Genomic DNA, 18,477 nt, shown 5'->3' with positions numbered 1-18,477 from the left:
GCATTTTAAGAATTCTTTGCATTAAATTATGTGAACATTTTTCTGTTCCTTAAAAAATGATGTTAGAATTTCAATCAGGGAACATGTGTTCTTGATTTTTAATTATGCTTTTCTTTCCCTCTCTTGGAAAAAATGAATTTTTTGGCCTTTACTATCATATTTCCATTGATGTAATAGAAAAGCACCTGCAGCTATATAAATGATGGCACTTGTATTTTTTTCCTAAAATTTTTGCTACAAGTGAGAATTGAGTCTAAAGGAAGTTCACAGCTCCCACTGGTCCAGGTCTTCACCTTTATTCCCGGATAAAATACTATAATCTTTGTTTTATATTGTTTGGAATACATAGTCACAGTGTCACTTTTAGGGTAAATACAGTAACTCCTGATGTTTCAAACTTTAATATGGACTTTAATGGTTTATGTGTTTCCATGACAGGTTAGTGGCTTATTACTGGAAGGATGCAGTTTTGATGGAAATCGACTTTCTGAAAATCAGCATGATTCTCCTAGTGTATCATCAGTTCTCCCTTGTTTTATGGGCTGGATTCCACAGGTAATACACTTTTAATTGGTAAAAGTTTTAATTAAATCAGTTCATTCTTAGATTTTAATCCTTTTAATAAGATATAGTTATCCTATACATTTTTACTTTCTAATTTCACCTGCATTTGAGTAAGTTGACAGTCAAAATATTGTGTCCTTTATAATTTTCAAGATGTATGGGGCATTTGAAATTCTTTAATTTGTAATGGAAAAAATAGCATTAAGATTTTTAATTTCTAATTAATATGTAGCCTTTAATGACAATGTGAACTACCATGATTATATTCCTATTATTTTCAGCACTGTGCTAAATGCTTTACAAACTTGACTCGTATACTCTTCAGAGCATCCCTGCAGGATGGATGTCATTATTCCCATTTTCAAATGAGGAAATGCATGGTCACACACATTAGATGAGTTCTTCAAAGTTAGACATACAGAAATTAACCGTTTCAAGGTGGTAATGCACACCTGGCTCTCTGTCACATCCTGTCACTGTGCTGCTGATAGGCAGATGAAGAAAAGTATTGACAAAGACTTGTTCGATTAACTTTTCTCCTTTTAAAATCTTCAGCTATTAAAATTTTCAACAATAGGACTTGGGAGATATTTATCTTTTAAAATAGAACGTAATTGTAGACAAAGCACATAGCTTTTACTTAATATAATTGTAAAATGTAAGTATGAATATGTGAAAAAAACTTTACAGTTCTGGTTTTGTATCTAAGGACTAACAAAACTATTTCATAGTCTGCTTTTACTACAAGAAAATGAGTTTTCTCACTGGGAAATAACACCTTGAATTTTTCAATTATACTACCTTGAATTGTCTTCTCATTGTAATTCTCTTTTTAAAATAAAAATCAGAAGTACCAGAATAATTTCAAAAACACAGCGAATAAAACCATCAGGAATCAGCAGTCATTACTCAGAGAGCTATACTCTGACCCGAAGGAGTGCACATTCCTGTGAAGCTGCTTATTCCCCTCCATTAGCTTCTTTGTCTCTAATACTAGAGCAACGTATCAGATAGAGAGGGGAGAAGTTGGAGTCATCTTTATTTTTATTTCAATCTGGCTATTGTTTTACCTAAGAAATTTCTTTCAGAAGGCTGGTAAATTATAGATTACAAACATTAGGTATGATGAACCAAACTGAAAGTTACATATAAGATTTAAGGTTGGAATTTGCCAATGGTTGAAGATTTTATATGGTAACAGAGGAACTTAGCTGAATCTAAATCATGTGAAGGGTTAATTCTCTAGCAAATCATATTCAAAGCCACATAGGGAGGAAAAAAAAACTAGGGCACATATAAACTGGTTTACTTAAGGAGAAACCCCAGCAATAACAATAGATGATGAAGAATAACTGAGTAGGCATAAATGCAGAAGAAAATGTTCTGGAGCAATACCCACATACTTGGCCACAGACTGAATGCAAATCAGGAATGTAACATGGTCAGGGACAAAGCCATTGTTAGTGGGTTGGGTAAACAGCAACATGACATTGCAAAAGTAGGAGTTTATCCCTCCACAGTATTTACTTCATGTATCATTTCTATCCAATTTCATTACCTCACTTCTTAAGTCCCTATACACCATATATTCTGCTGAATACTGGGGTTACAAAGATAAAAAAATCTTTCCCATGTGGTAACCATGGAAAAGGCCTCTTTTAGGTGAGAGGCAATAAGTGTTTATCCTTGAGATCAATGAGAAGAGCTATTCGGGAAGCATTGATTCAGGCAGAAGCCCAAGTCATTGTTTCGATTAGAAGATAAAGGCAAGGGGTGTTTATGAGAAGGGACACTGGCCCATCAAAAGAAGGGAGACATTTATGTTCTTTGTAAACAGTGTTTTTTTAGTGCTCAGTCCAGTCGTCATCAGCCAAGTAATAATAACTGCTTTCTTGTTATCTTTGCATACCGTTGTAGAGGGCACAGTTTTGCCCTGGGCACAGTCCAGAAGTTATTTTTGCCCTGTTCTAATATCCCAAAGAGGCATACTACATACATAAAGTATTTTGGCAGATGAGGGAGGCCTCAACTCAATCACGTGTGAGCATATGAGGGAAAGTCCGATGACCTCAGAAAGAGAGGACAAATTCAAACAAGGTAGGGACTAGTCATTCCAGATAGAGGAGTAACATATTTAAATGCATAGAGACATGAAAAACTTAAGTTATTCTGACAACTGCAAGTATAGTGCATCTGGAAGTGTATGGTTCATATGGTAGAGTGGTAGGGGCTGTGGGTGGAAAGGAGGGCAAGGAACCAAGTATGACAGGCCACATAGCCATGCCAAGGAGCTTACAACGTCTGGTCAGTAGGATGTCATAAAGAATTTAGAACAGCAGTGTGGTAAGACCCAACTTGTGGTTTTGGAAAACCAGTGTAACAGTGAGAGGGTGCTTGACTGTCACAGGGTGAAATACAGTTATACCTACTTTTCACAGTGATCCTTTGAGTTTGGCAAAGCAGGTTTATTCTCTGCTTTGCTGATGAAGAAACTGAGAATTAGTTGAGTTTAGTGATTGGTTATGGGCCCCACAATGACAGCACTAGCATTGTGCAGTAGCTAGCATTTATTTCTATTGTGTACGTGCAGAGCACTGTGCAGACTATTTAAAATACAAGATATTTAGCTTTCCAAAAATTTTTGAATAGGAACTGTCATCTGTGTTTTTAAACTAAGAAAACTAAAGCTTAAAACTTGACCAAGATAACATATTAATAGGTAGGCAAATAAGATTCAAATTCAGGTAATGGCTCTTATATCCTGGGCCTAATATTGAACCAACCTAATGATACAAACCAGAGTTGGGAAAATTAAAGCCCACGGGCCTAACCCAGCGTCCTGCCCTTGTGCCGCCCATAGGACCCATAACCGTGTGAGCTCTGAATGCTTTTTGTGTTTTAAACTAGTTGAAAAACTCAGAAGAATAATATTTCATGACATGTGAAAATTACATGAAATTCCGATTTCAACGTCCATAAATAAAGTTTTGTTTGGAAAAGATCATTCCATTTATGTGGATATTATCTGTGAGTCCATTCAGATGCTAACAGCAGAGCTGAGTGTACGTCAGGGACCATGGAGCCCACAAACCCAACATATATACTGTCACATTCCTTACAAAAAAGTGTACAACTCTGTACAAACTGTTAAACTTCCAACGTCTGCTGGAGTTTTTTAAGGGCAATCATATTTAATTTTTAGTGAGTTTTACAGAAAAGATGAGTAAACATCAACATTCCGATGCATTTTTAGTGGGGGGAGGAACCAGCGTAAACCAGGAGGAAGCATCAGCACCCAGTTATGTGAGCCAGTAAAGACGGTGAGTTCTGTCATTACTCTACGGCTACCTCATTGCAGAAAGAATGGAATCCTTTGTGAGCCTAGATGAAGTAATGTATTCAGAACTTCAGTGACTAATTCCTTTTAGGCCAGAAGAAAGGTTTTTTGTTTGTTTGTTTGTGTTTTTTTGATTGTCTATTTGTTTTTTACAAATTATTTCTACAATATTATCTGACACCTAATAGTCCGGATTTCAGCAGAAACATGACCAACAAATCCATCATTGATACAATATTCCTTTGAGGTAGATAGTGCCTCCATTTTTTAAAGAACATTTCAGATTGCAGAAATTGAAGAACTGCTTTGACCTTGTTGTAATATGTGACGGTGCATTAAGGATATGAGCAACAAATTCTAAGACTTTCTCTGGGGAGAGGGGAGCCGCACTGTTGCTTCTATTATAATGCGAGGTACTTTGCCACTTAACAAAATTAGAATGATGAATTCTCAAGGATAATTAAAAGTCATATATTCCCAGTGTTTCTGTTTATCTATTTACATCAGGATAATATAACCTACTCTCACACTCATTTATCATATATTTGTTTCTCATGATGCAGAAAGTTGTAGTTTCAGCTCAGTGTTGGTGGCTAAATTAATATAGGTCTAAATTAAGGTCTCCCTAGGGGATTTTGCCCAAAAAAGCACTGCCTTTCTCCAAAGCACTTCCCAAAAAGTATTCTATACATTATTTCATAATGGTTCTTTGTGAAAAATTGTTCAATGAACAGTTTTAATAACCAGAATATTCTCTGGCCTTGGAAATGCATGATGTATTTGAGAAAAATAAAAACTCCAGGAATTCCAAAGATTCCCTAACACAACTTTTTCCTGCACTTACACCCCATCCTTCATCTGGATCTATTAGGGTACATAACGCCGTTGGGAGACACTGCTTTATGTGATAGAGAAGTCTGAGATGATGCCCTGTTTGACAGTCCACAGGATGTCAGTTTGCCGGTGTTCTCTCTTTTTAGTAAAAGATGCTTTTTAGGGTCCATTGGCCAGCCTGATCCCTGTGACCTAGACCTCCACAGAGGCACCACAATTAACAATTCAATTTCAGAAACAGTTGCATTTCCAGAGAAAATACTACTGTAAAATTATCCCATAAGCCACTGAAAAATGCAACATTTACATTACTTTTGTGTATATTATATATATTATCAGCATGTATTTCAGAGGATATATACCCAAAGCTCTGCCTAATATGCACTATAGTTTAAAAAAATAAGTATTAAATCAATATCCTTCTTGTATGACAGTGTTTTTTCCCTTAAGGACTTAAGAAAGCATTATTGTTAGCATCATACTATTGAAAAATATGTGAGATGTATTTTGCTACCAAAATACTTTTTAAAGTATACTTAGATATTCTTGACAGAACCAATTCTCAAAATGTTTATTGTTGGAAAATTGTTTTGTTTCCTGTTTTGAGATGTTTATGTTTTTTAGAATTGTATTAATAAATTATGACGCCATTTTTTATGTCGATTAAAGTTCTGATTTCCTAACATCTTTTATAAAAAAGGGCTGTTCATCGACTTGATTCATAAACATTCAGAAAGCATGTGTTAGAACAAGTTATTTCAACCTTAGGTACAATGTGATGAGAGATATTTTAGCTTGCCTTCATATATGTTTTATTGTAATGAAATTGAGTTAAAATTACTAAAATAGTTAACATAATCTAGGTAATTTTGAATTCTCTTTGGGGGATTTTGTTTGTTTTTGTTGTTTTATTTTGTTATTTTCTTTGGATTTTGGCTAAACGGTACTTAATATCACCATTTACCTTTGTTAGATGCATTGTCTTCTTTCAAGTATTAGCCTCTCATCTGCTATCTGTAATACAAGTGCACTTTTAAGTTACTTCCTATGGGCACGAGTGTGAAGCTTCAAAGTTTAGCCTCATTATTGACTGAGCTAACTGGACCACTTTCTATTTTAATGAAGTAGGATATGAACACATTAACATTTAGAGTAATCACAATATATTGTTTTTAATTATTATATTTTATTTACATCACAATAACTTGTTTACATGTCATATATGAATTCTTTGAAGTCTTCCTAGAATACCTCCTATTTTGCATTAATTGAGTACTTAAATTTAAAATAACTATTAAATAGTTAAATAGTTATTTAACTATTTAACACAGTAGTTATTTAAATAGTTATTAATAAAGTCATAGTTTCATAGTTAAATAGTTATTTAACACAGTAGTTATTTAAATAGTTATTAATAAAGTCGTAGTTTCATCCAAGTATTTTAGTCCAGCAGAGCCCAACCCTTGTCTGTAATATCTTCAGTAAACATATCAAAGAAGGACATGTGTCATAGGAATTTAATGTAGTTGAACAACGTTCATGAAAGTTCTGGCACATGAGATCTTGTGCTAACAGTGAGAATCTCAAAGTAATTAGCTCACTACTTTGATAATTTATTTATTGGGGACCTTAGAGCCAGTTTGTTCAACTGTTTTTTACAGAAGACTATAACATTTAAGAGATTTTGAGAAGTGACAAACAACATTTTAAGAAGTAACCAGTGTTTTACTTTTAAAACACTACAGGTCTTGATATGAATATTTATACCCTCACTTTAAAACAAACAAAAAGCCTGTGACCAAAGCAGGTTTGGAAGTATTTGGAAATATATAGAGAACTAGTAAATTGATTTTGAATATGCAAAGGATCAACTTTGCATTACTCTTCCTAATTTAAAGGGAAAATTGGTTGGCATTGAAATGAAGAAATATAGATAAAATCTCCTGAATAGAAAGGAATAGCATTGTAAAACATTTCAATATGATGTTTCTATTTTTATTTTTGACCATAGAAGCTACAGGAAGCAAAGCAAATATCAGGTGGTAGAGAAAGATAATTTAAGACCTTTCCTGGGATTGTAACTAGGCATTCATAGATTCAGATCATTTTAGTCCAACAAATATATGACATTTATCTGCTGCTTGCTAAAGAATTTAAAGGCACCACCAAAAGAGAGCCTGTACTAGGTTATTAACTTTAGGAATGGCTAAGGGGTTATGAAAATTACAGAAATTTCTGAATCCTAAAGCTTTGCCATATAAGCAGAATTGGAGAAGAGGGAAGAGATTAGGCAGTGACTAATAATGTTTGAAAATTCTCTTTACTTCATATCCTGTCAGGCCCAACCAGGATTCTCTCCGTTAATCCTTCTTAGGTTAACATATCCCAGGGCAGTATTTTGTTTTCTAAAATAATCATTTTTTTCAAAAATTATATACTATATATTTCACATACATATTTTTTCCTAAAATAAATTCTAAGCTTCAGAGAGGATTACTATTTTCTTTACTTAAATATATACTGAAATGCTTAGCCTTTATAATTCTAGACACACATTGACACATAAAATACTGTTAAGTGAGGGATGAATAACTGACAGAATTTTTACTACAACCAAGAAAAAATAGAAAGATACAGGGCAGATGGTGTTTTTATATATTTGGGCATCGATTCTCCATTAAAGAATGAATTTTGTTATATGTAAAGTAGGATAAGATTTAGGAATGAATGAGTAGTCTGAAGGACTTAACTGATATGTGTAACAAGGATGAAGAGTCAGCATATGAGAAAGGGAGGAGAAAAGGATTGGAAAAGGTAGTAGAAATGAACTATAGAAATGATCCCTGAGAGTGTTTAAACTCATGAAAGGCAAGGACCTACATCCAAGATGATGCTATCCAGCAAAGCTATCATTTAGAATAGGAGGGCAGGAAAAGTGCTTCCCAGATAAGGTCAAGTTAAAGGAGTTCTCCCTTATTATATGAAATGTTAAAGGGACTTGCCTAAGATAAACAAGATAAAAAACTATGAAGAGTGAAATGACAAGAAACTCACAGCTATCAACAACTGAACCTAATAAAAAATAAAAACAAACTAAGCAAACATTTATCTAGACTTTATGAATTGTCTTGGTAATCAAAAAATTGATAAGTAAAAATTTCTCTCAGTAGATATACTGCTTGGAAATAAAAAAGGAAAAGCAGAATTAAATTACCCTTTTATAATCTTGAATGTAATCATGATCACCATGGCTCTTAATATCTAAAGAGAGAGAAACCAGACATAAATGCCTCTTGAGGGAAATACACGGCACCATCTGTGCAATGTTTTTGCCAAAAATTGACTCTGAACCTGAACTTGCCTCCAGACCTGGTTCATGAGAATAGAGGGATAGATGAAGGTGGTGCCATGGGAAGCAGCCAATAAAATTCAGAATGTGGCAAGTGCTTCAGTATAGTTTCTTCAGCAAACTGAAAAGCGAAAAAGGAAAGTCCTATAAATTCAGAAGACATAAGAGACATATCAACAAAATGCTAGTATGGGCTTTATTTGAATTATGGTTCAAATAAAATATTTTTAAATTTTTGAGAGATATATGATATTGTTAATATTTTCAGATATTATAGTACTGTTGTGATATTTGCATTATTTCTATACATATTTATGTATTTGTAAATAAAATTTTCTGTACCACAGCTGGATGATGGCAGTTTATTGTGGTAATCTTTATTTTAAAATATTTTGTAATAAAATTTAAAGTAAAACTTATTTGGGAGAATATTGTATTTGTCTCTTTGGTTGCCTAGTGATCAGCTTCAAAACAGTATATTGGTATATTTTAAAACAAAAATAATTTTTTAAACAGGGTGCATATGGCCCGTATTCCCCCGAAGAGTGCGTATCTTTGCCTGTTTACACAAGTGCTGAAAGGGACCGCGCGGTGACCAACATCGACGTCCCGTGTGGCGGTGACCAAGACCAGTGGGTCCAGTGCGGAGCAGCTCTGTTTCTAAAACATCAGTAGAATCCGGCAAAAAGAAACCTGTCTTGTTTAAGCCTTAAATAAACTACATGTTGAATCTACATTCGAAATGTTAATTCAAAATATTAGCGTACAGTTGATCTGTGTTCTTTATCTCACTGGGTTTTTATTTTAATGGGCAGTGACAGTGCAGTAATTCAATGTTTTAGGTGAGATGTTTAAAATAGTATGTTTTCTCTATACTACCACTAATGTTGTATCTACTATGTTTGCATGGTAATTATTTAATAAAATATAAGGTAATCTTACAATTTTCTATATTTAAAGTGTTGAAGATCCATGTTTTCACAGGTCAAACCAGTTTAATCAAATAGCTTTCATTTGTAGAATTTTGTTTAAAACTAATGGACTATATATGACCAGTACATAATAATAATAATAATAATAATAACAACTGAGGCTTAGATAGCACTGATTACATGATGCTAGGCAGTGCTCCAAGTGATTGATTTATAGGTAGGTAGATAAATAAATATATAGGCAAGTATATAGACACATAGATACACAGATGCATAGATATTCTATTCATTTACTAATATTTATTTTACTAATGAGAAAAATGACACACTGGTTAAATGACAAGGGAGAAAACTCACTCTTTCAGCTCCCCTACCCTCCTCAAGGGAAGAACAGAGTCAGCAAAGGTGAGTTCTCCTGCACACATCTTCCTGGAACCGAGTAGGCGAACAGAAGTGAGCAGAGATGGCTCAGCACCACACGTTGGTCGGTTCCTCACCTTGACAAATGTTTGCTGCAGCAGGGTTTCTGACAAGAAGATAAAATGCACTGCCAGTGCCAGTCAAAACACTTGTTAGATTCCACGTTCACTGAAAACTTACCTCTGTAAAACTAAGGAAAAGAATGTTGGGGGGCAGAGGAACGCTATGACTTGTGAATTTAGCTCTCAGAATGAGCAACCTGAGCTTCCTTTACCTCACACAGCAAGTGCCCTCTGTGTGCACAGTCCTGTTCTAGGGCTTGAGGGTCTTCTGTCTCTGTCACTATGTTGAGGAAATAAAATCGAAACCACTTTTATTTTTTGACTTAGGAAGAGCACTGTAATATTTCAAGCATATATGTTTGTTTATGTTATGTGTATGTGTGTATGTATACATATATACATACAGTATAAATAAGAATAGAATAAATACCTGTGCCCAACACACAGCTTCAGAAGAAGAACATCCCTAACTCCCCCTAAGCTTCTTAATATATTTTCAGTCACTATTTCATTTCCTACCTTCCACCCAAGACAATGATTCCCCTAATTTTTGTCTTTATAATTCCCTTGGGTTTCTTCACATTTTTTCTAAATGAGAATAACATAATTTATTTCTAGCCTTTTCCTATGAGTTTATTTATTTAAAAACTTTTATTAGGAAAAAGTGAGTTGATTTCTTTCTCAGTGATGGCATCATTGTGGGTAACAACGAAAGGGGCATGGGAATCAAATCCTTTTGGGAGATGTTCAAGTGGCCCAGAATCCCTGTCCCCACTTTGGGCCCTCAGGGGTGTGGGGGAGGAGAAGAGATGAGGCAGGGCATGACTGATAACACTGATTAACAGGAGGCATGGCTGGTTCTATATTGGGCCTGTGGCAGGGAGGACAGGCCAGGGGCTCTCTGGTACTGAGGCCTGACCACTAGCTGTTGGTCTTGGGGTTGCAGGGCATGGTTATGCAGATAGTCTTCTGGCACTGGGCATTGTACTGCATCTTTAGGGTGCCTTGGTGGTTTTTGGTGCCCAAGCCCCCATCACATGGTCCCCAGCTCCCAAACCTATACCTGCAGTGGGATTCAAATTCCTTCTTCCAGGTACATGGCGCCCTGCACAGGGTGCGTTGCGGCTGGGCTTCACAGGAACCTTTGCCGAAACCCACTCTGCAGCAGTGCTGCTGCTGGGGGCGCAGGTCCACTCCATGCACTTGCTCCTGGGGTGGGGCCGCCCTTCACTTCGTCTTTCCTCTTGGCCAGTGAAGAGAAGGGTGCCAGCAGGGTGAACAGGGTGAGTGGAGGAAACCTGGGTGCTGCATTTCACTGTTGCCTCACTGCTTTGCTCCCTCCCACTCTGGGCTACCCTTTTCAGGCCATTGTACCCTCTTTTCAGCCCTACCACTTTTATACAGTTTTCATTGTTACACATAAATGGTATACAACAAGTTCTGTCTGGAAGAAGTCCAGCCATTGTTAATATAGTGAGAATGGTTTGTGTGACATCCATGAAACCTGGCATCCAAGGAGAGTGGACTGGAATGCACATGTGTGAACAACGACTTCACTAAACTAGTCAGTGGGGGTGGTAGACGCTGTTGAGTGAACATGTGTACTGTGTGACCAACACATTAAAAGTGACTGAGCAAGTAGAGCAGCGAATCTGCATCAAATTTACCATTAAGTTTGAACATTCCTCCACAGAAACTATCGGATGATTCAGAAGACTGCAGCTGTGGGAACTGGTGATTGGCAGCTTCATCAGCAAAATGTGCCCACTCATGCATCATGTCTCATGCAGAGTTTTTTGGCAAAACATCAAATCATCCAGGTGACTCAGCTCCCCTACAGCCCAGATTGGGCACCCAGTGACTTTTGGCTTTTCCCAAAACTATAATCACCTTTGAAAAGGAAGAGATTTCAGACCTTCAATGAGATTCAGGAAAATATGACAGGGCAGCAAATGTCAACTGGGAGAACTGTGTGAGGTTCCAAGGTGCCTACTTGAAGGGGACAGAGGTGTCATTGTCCTGTGCACAATGTTTTTTGTATCTTCTTCAATAAATGTCTCCATTTTTCAAATTACATGGCTGGAAACCCTCTCTGGACAGACCTCGTATGTTTTGTAACCTTTCTTTTTCATACAGTATGATTATATGAATTGACTACAATTTACCTAGCTAGTCTTCTCTTGAGAAACATTTGAATTGTTCTGGCTTTTTACTACTACAGACTATACTGCTATAAACTTCTTTGGTAAGTCTCCTGACTTGCAAGACTCCCTCTAGCACATACATCTCTCAGGGGAGTTGCTGAGTCTCCAGTGGGAATGTCATGGACTTAATCATTTGGGAAATCATTTGCCATTATCTCATTAAGTGCCTTAACATATGTGAAGCTCTTGAAAGAGTACCTAGCATTAGTTTCATTGTAATTATGATTATTAATGTAGTTGAACAAATTTACAGTCCTACCAACAGTGCATATGAGCTCTTGTCATTCTGAGTCTTTATCATTACGTACCATTTCTGAAAACTTGGTAGATATAAAATGGCATTATGCAGTAGCTTTAATTTACACTTTCCCATTTACAAATAAAGTGAAGCAATTTTCTTGTTTTTTTATTGTCCATTTGAGACTTCTGTGAAATGCTGTTTTTTTATCTTTTGCCCAATTTTTTCTATTTAGTTGTCATTTTTATGTTTATTTTGATGAGTACTTTTGTTTTACTCAAGTGTAGTAGAATTTTTTAGATTTTCCTTTGGTTTATTTTCCCGAGGTCTTTAAAATGACATTTCCCCGCCTACATTTTAAAGTTTTGGGTTTTTTTTTAGCAGAATGTCTCCAAATAGGAACCTTAAATCAGAAATCAGGTGAAGCCATGTGCACATCAGAAATTCAGCTGCAAGCCATTTCCGCAGCTGTTACCTGCTAAGAAAAGGAAACAGTGTTTAAGAGTCCATTAATTTTTGTTAGAGGAGATTTGAAAACTCCCAGACAAGTGCGTTCTAAACAGTTTAACTGAGCTTCATGCAGACACACTGGGAATGTCTCTACGGAGATAGACTTTGGGGGAAGATTGCTGGTACAGGGTTTTAAAGCCAAAACTCCAAATTGCTTCAGGGTCAAATTTAGCTTAGAAAAATATGGGTTATGTCTAGATACATAAAATAACAAGTTTTGCATAATCGTAAATTCACTAATAGTCTGTTTTGCTGCTAATTTCAGTCACTTGTTTTCCTGACCGTTGGCTATCTTGCCAAGTCTCATCTATAAATGCTTTTTCTTTTTGTTAAGTACAAGATTTGTCAGATTGAGGTCTTATTGTTATCAATAGAACAAACTTGCACATCATAGGTCCACCAATTCAGACTGGTCATCATCAGATAGAAAATTTGCATGTCTTAAGATATCACATGTCTTTAGTTATACTGGAAAAACATGTCACTGTCTAAGCACCAAAGAAATGAAAAATCTAATTGAGTCTGAGAGTTGATTTGCAGAATTTTGTGAGTAGAGAGTAAAGCAGGTAATGGGCCTAACTTACATTCATGAACAAGGGCTTCCTGTATAAAAGTTAAATTTTGTGGCTCATGATTCAGTGACAATGAAAAAAAAAAAGACTTAGCATGATGGCCAGGACAATGAGAAGAACTTTCTGGGTACTTACAGTCTAGACTTTCACTGAAAGTAAAACTGCGTGGGAAGCTGCTGTAGATGGGCTGCTTTCCCAGGAAGCTGTAGGGACAGGAGGGACAAGCTACAGCCAGAAGGGGGTGGGAGGGCATGGCAGGCTTGCTGGTAGTCACATGCCCCACACCTGCTATCCCTACCTTACTACTTTTATCCCTCACTGCAAGACTTCCCTTCGCATCCTCTTCCCTATGGGTTTCTCTTTCCATGTGAATTCAGGCTATTCTTGGGGCCCTGGAATTGCACAGCCCGTGGGAAACGTAGGGCACTAGGAAAGAAGGGGGAAGAGATCAGTCATCTTTTCCTGTGAGCAAGCTGGTCACTTCTTTGGGGCAATGTCTCCAAGCTGAGAAAACAGTGGAGAAGCAGAGGGATCTTATAGGAGACTGGGTAGAATGGCTCTTTAAGGAGAGATTGTGCAAGATTAGACTCTGAGAGCCTCAGGAATTCTTTTTCAAGGTCAAATAGTCCATGATAACAATAGTAAGGACCACATGTGTATAGTGCTTTATGACTTATGAAGTGATCTTGCATGCATTACCACAATAACCCTGTGAGGGCCACAGGCTAGGTATTATTAGATGGGAGGAAGAATCTGAGACTTAGGAGGTTAAACAGCTTGTTCAAATTCAGGAACCTAAGTTCCATCTTCTTCTTTTCTTAAAAGATTACTTAGTTTATTACTTAGATATGTATATTTTATTTTTTATTGTTCAGTTACAGTTGTCCCACCGTTTTCTCCCATTGCTTTTCTTTGTCCTATTCCCTCCCCACTCCCACAGTCAATACCCACATTGTCCCTGCCCACAAGTCCTCTATTCATGTTCCTTGGCTTGCCCTGCTAAAGAAAACATCGACAAAGTGGAAGGGGAACCAACTATATGGGAAAACATATTTGCCAATTATACCTTGGACAAGGGTTTAATCTCCAGAATACATAAATAACTCACAAGACTTCACACCAGGAAGATAAACAATCCAATTAAAACATGGGCAAAGGAGCTGAACAGATAACTTCTCCGAGGAGGATATACAAAGGGTCCATAGACAGGTGAAAAAATGCTTGACATCACTAGCTATTGGAGAGACGCAATGAAAACCACAATGAAATACCACTTCACACCAGTCGGAGTGGCCATCACAAACAAATCAACAAACAACAAGTGCTGGCAAGGCTGTGGAGAAAAGGGAACCCTGTAGTGTACTGTTGGTGGGATTGCAGACTGGTGCAGCCACTGTGGAAAGCAGTATGGAATTTTTTGAAAAGCCTAAAGATGGAACAACCTTTTGATCCGGCGATCCCACTGCTGGGATTATACCCTAAGAATCCTGAATCACCAATTCAAAAGAACGCATGCACCCCAATGTTCATAGCAGCATTATTTACAATAGCCAAGTGCTGGAAACAGCCTAAGTACCCATCAGTAAATGAGTGGATCAAAAGACTGTGGTACACTTTCACAATGGAATACTATGCAGCAGAGAGAAAGTAGGAGCTCCTACACTTCGTGACTGCATGGGTGGAGAGCATTATGCTAAGCGAAATAAGCCAGGCAGTGGAAGACAAATACCAAGTTCCATCTTTAAAATCAACTGATAATACTTATATCTCACACTGTTAGCCAGTGGGAAGGACCTCTTGTCTGGTTTCATCTTCTTTGCTTCCTGTTGATGGGGAGAGCAAGTTCTCATTCCTTTGCTAATTTTAAGCGTTGTCTTAAAGATTATATATCTATATCTATATCTATATCTATACTTATACCTATATCTGTGTACGAGAATATGTATGTATGCACACACACACAGGATGGGGCAAAAGTAGGTTTACAGTTTGTATAGAAAATAATACAGTAATAAATAATAAAATAATAATCTGTCTCATACTCACAACTGTAAACCTACTTTTGCCTACCCTGTGTGTATGTATACCGTATATTCATGTAAGGTTTTGTGTGTGTGTGTGTGTGTGTGTGTGTGTGTATACATATACTGCTTTCAAAGAACTTACTTGATGTGGACTTCAGCCAGCAGTGTTTGCAGTGTTGTGGATGTGATAAACAAATTCACACCGACTGCAGAAGTCCTGTGGAGAAAAGGGACAACATCGCCACTCTGAATCAGATACGGCCACGCCCCTTGCCTGGACTGGCTTTTATTGGCTTTACTTTGCATAGGTATACAAGTGTATATGGAAAGCTCATAACATTCAAAGAACTATGAGGACCTATTTTGAGTCAGGGTCAAATAGCTAAAGGGACATAAAACTTTGGGGAAACAAACTCATTCTGTGCTTAGACCCTTATCATTTAAATTGAGGGTATTAGCAAAACAGGTTTCACAGGATTTTATGCATTCTTTCTTTGACCTGATCACCCCAAGAAACCGTCCATTCCTGCCTAGGGCAGCACCACTCTCTGGCATTGTTTCAGGCTTAAGTAAGGCAGAGGAAGCAAGGCAGCCAAGAGATTAGGAGGCTTCTTACAGACAGAATGAGGGCTCAGGGGAAAGGGGCAAGGGTCCATCACCTCTTTTTTCTGTAGCCTCCCAAGTCCTTCCTTGAGGACCCCTTCACAGCCGTGCCTGTCTTAGGTCATCCCTCCCTTGAGGAATCTTACCCCTCATGGCTAACCAGTCATCTGCCCCAGGGCCATGCAAGGTGAAGTAAAAGAGGGCAGAGGCTGCCAGAAAGATAAGCTTTGTCTCCTTAGTGGCTTATGGTCCCAGGGTCTTTTACTCAACCTTAGCCATGGGTGGTTACAGCTTCTGAAACCAGGCAGGGAAGTTCCCAACACTTACTCTTCAATTTGTCACACATCCCTTTTCACTCTCTCTTTACTATCAGATCTTTCTGTTCCAAAAATTCCTCTGTACATCACAGCATCTCTAGCATTGCTATGCATGGTTTGATTCTAGCTCTGACTGGCCAGATGTAAAAACAGTTTCAAAGTTTGAGCAAAGATAACTTCTGACAAAGATTTTTCATGTGGAACAAGGGCCTATAAAAAAATGGCCCATTGACTGTAGTCTTCAAAAACATTAGTGTCACACCAGACAAAAACAAGCTGGGGGACTGTGCCAGATCTGAGGAGACTGTGGAGCTGCAGTGAATGGATGCAGTACATGCTCTGCACCCTATGCTGAGGGAAAACCATGCAGGAGAGGACGTTTCTGGGCAGGTAAATTGACAAAACTGAAATGTGGACAATAGTTGAAAGTCCTATTTTCATGTTAAGTTTACAGTTGGTAACTGTACTCTTGCTGTGTAAGGGGATATTTTATTTTCTCAGAAAACAGACACTGGATTGCTTAGGAGTAAAGAGCCACGATGTGCACATGTTTTCAAGTGTTCAGGAAAAAGAATAATGTGTTATAAAGAAAGCAAATAGGACAAAGTTATTAATAATAGATGAATCTGGGTAAAGCATATAAATAATTTTCGACTTTTTTTCTGGAATTCAGTTAAATTACTTGGAAACCGTTTGATGCTTTCAAATCTCGCTTTTAATATTTGCTACCCCAGACCACAGTACTGCTCACTCTAAGGCTAACCACTACTGAAGCCCACTACTGGAGCCAAGTGCATGCTTCGTATTCTACCCAATACTCTGTGAATCTTCCAGTTTTCTAGTGTTGCTGGTGGATCAGGCACTGTTCTGGGCACTGATAGCTCTAATCAAAAATTTTAAGTGCTTTCTTCCATGACTTCAAGTAGTTGCCTCACAGATATGAGCTGCTCAGTACTTACCTGAGTACTCAACTCTCTGCAGATCCCTGGAGTTTTTTGTCTATGCAACTCTTTTCTCTCTAGTACTCTTTCCCAAGAATACTAACTACCCTGGACTCTCAGCAGCAATTCTGCCATTACAGAATTGGCCAAGCTCTGCCTACATTTTCTTTCTCTGTGCTTCAGCCTAAACATTTTCTCAAGGCAGTAGTATGGGACAATCATAGAATTCATTTTGTATCTTTTGCTCAGTTTTTGGTTGTTTTAGATATAAGGGTAGATGTATCGTTGTTCCATCTTGGTTGGAAGCAAATGTCCTACAATTTTGCATCGTATTTTGACTCAATGAAGTTTCACTGAGCATCCAATCTGGTACAGGAGCCATTCGTAAGGACCAACAACATCCAGTCATGTTCTGGTGGTAATTTGGTGGTAAAAGAGAATGGAGTATAATCAGGAAGTGATGAGAAGTGTGGATTAGTTGGAGCTCTAAGAAAGTAGCAGATAAGAAACAAAGCTCGTTTGTGAAGATTTCTAAACAAAGTAAATTGCTGAATGAAGATTTGAATTAGAAATCCAAGTCCAAACCATAGCAACATTGCATAAGTGCCCAAATCTGGGCAATCTTGAAGGACTCGTGTTAGCTATTCCTGACACACGCTATTGAGCTTCTGGACTCCACAGGGATTTCTCTAGGAAAGCAGGCACTACTAACATTTCCATAGCTTTTTGTTTTTTTCACACCTACCGGATGGGGATAAAGGCTGAGGAATGAGTTCTGAACAAAGTAGAGGGGAGCGCCTCCTGGTCCTGTTTGACCAGATTGTGCAGCACCCTCTGCCCCACCCCGGTTGCTCCCTGGTCCCTTCAGCCTCCCTCCCACAAAGACCCTTCACTCTCCAGACTGCACATCCTCTTCCCTTCCATCTACGAGACGTCCTTGTTTAATCAAGCTCACTCTCTCCTGGTAAGGATGAGACACCTGTTAGACTTTGGACCTATTGTATTAATTTTACAACTTACAGTAACTGTGTCTTTTTGTTAATATCTAATCCCCGGTGACTTTTGATGCCCCATGCACTCCCTGAGTATTGGCACCCACCGCTGACCAACACCAAGACCTAGAAACAGGAATTTGAAATACATTCAGAAATGAAGAAGGAGTAGGACAGTGGCTCTAAACTTTGAGTCACATTAGAATTACTTGCAATGCTCTTCCAAAAAGCCCTAAGCCAGTGCCCTGTTTCCATTTCGGATGATTGGGGAGGACGGTTCCCAGGCATTGGTATATTTAAATAAACTCAGTGAGTTCTTCCACTCTACACCCAAGGCTGAGAATCACTAGAGTATTGGATAAGTAAAGGGTCACAGTTAGGAGTATAACGGGTGCTAAAAATTAACTTGGTTCAAAGTAAGTGGTAAGGAAATTTATATTTGCATCATACTAAGAAGACTGAGTAAAGCATAGGCCAGGCCCATATCTCTGAAGTGAAAGGACTGAGAACATTTTAGAAAGGGGCATGTATGAGATTGATTTGTAAGTCTTTTTTTCCCCATGAGCTGCAGTGTTATG

At 37.7% G+C, this 18,477-nt stretch overlaps 1 protein-coding gene across 2 annotated transcripts in view; it reads left to right on the top strand.

Annotated features, from left to right (window-relative positions):
• DYNC2H1 (dynein cytoplasmic 2 heavy chain 1) overlaps positions 1-9,031 on the top strand; it is a 317,131-nt gene extending 308,100 nt beyond the window's left edge. For both annotated transcript variants that reach the window (XM_053670464.1, XM_053670463.1), the window contains exons 88-89: positions 439-555; positions 8,601-9,031. In XM_053670464.1, coding sequence (XP_053526439.1) covers positions 439-555; positions 8,601-8,759 — 276 coding nt within the window. In that variant the 3' untranslated portion in view covers positions 8,760-9,031. The remainder of the gene's footprint in view (positions 1-438; positions 556-8,600) is intronic.
• Positions 9,032-18,477: the final 9,446 nt, after the last annotated feature.

This window comes from Artibeus jamaicensis, unplaced genomic scaffold (assembly GCF_021234435.1).
Source record: "Artibeus jamaicensis isolate MK-2021 breed Jamaican fruit bat unplaced genomic scaffold, CSHL_Jam_final contig_585, whole genome shotgun sequence".
NCBI classification, from domain to species: domain Eukaryota; kingdom Metazoa; phylum Chordata; class Mammalia; order Chiroptera; family Phyllostomidae; genus Artibeus; species Artibeus jamaicensis.
The sequence above is the reverse complement of the archived record's forward strand: the minus strand, read 5'-3'. Positions and strand labels throughout refer to the sequence as shown.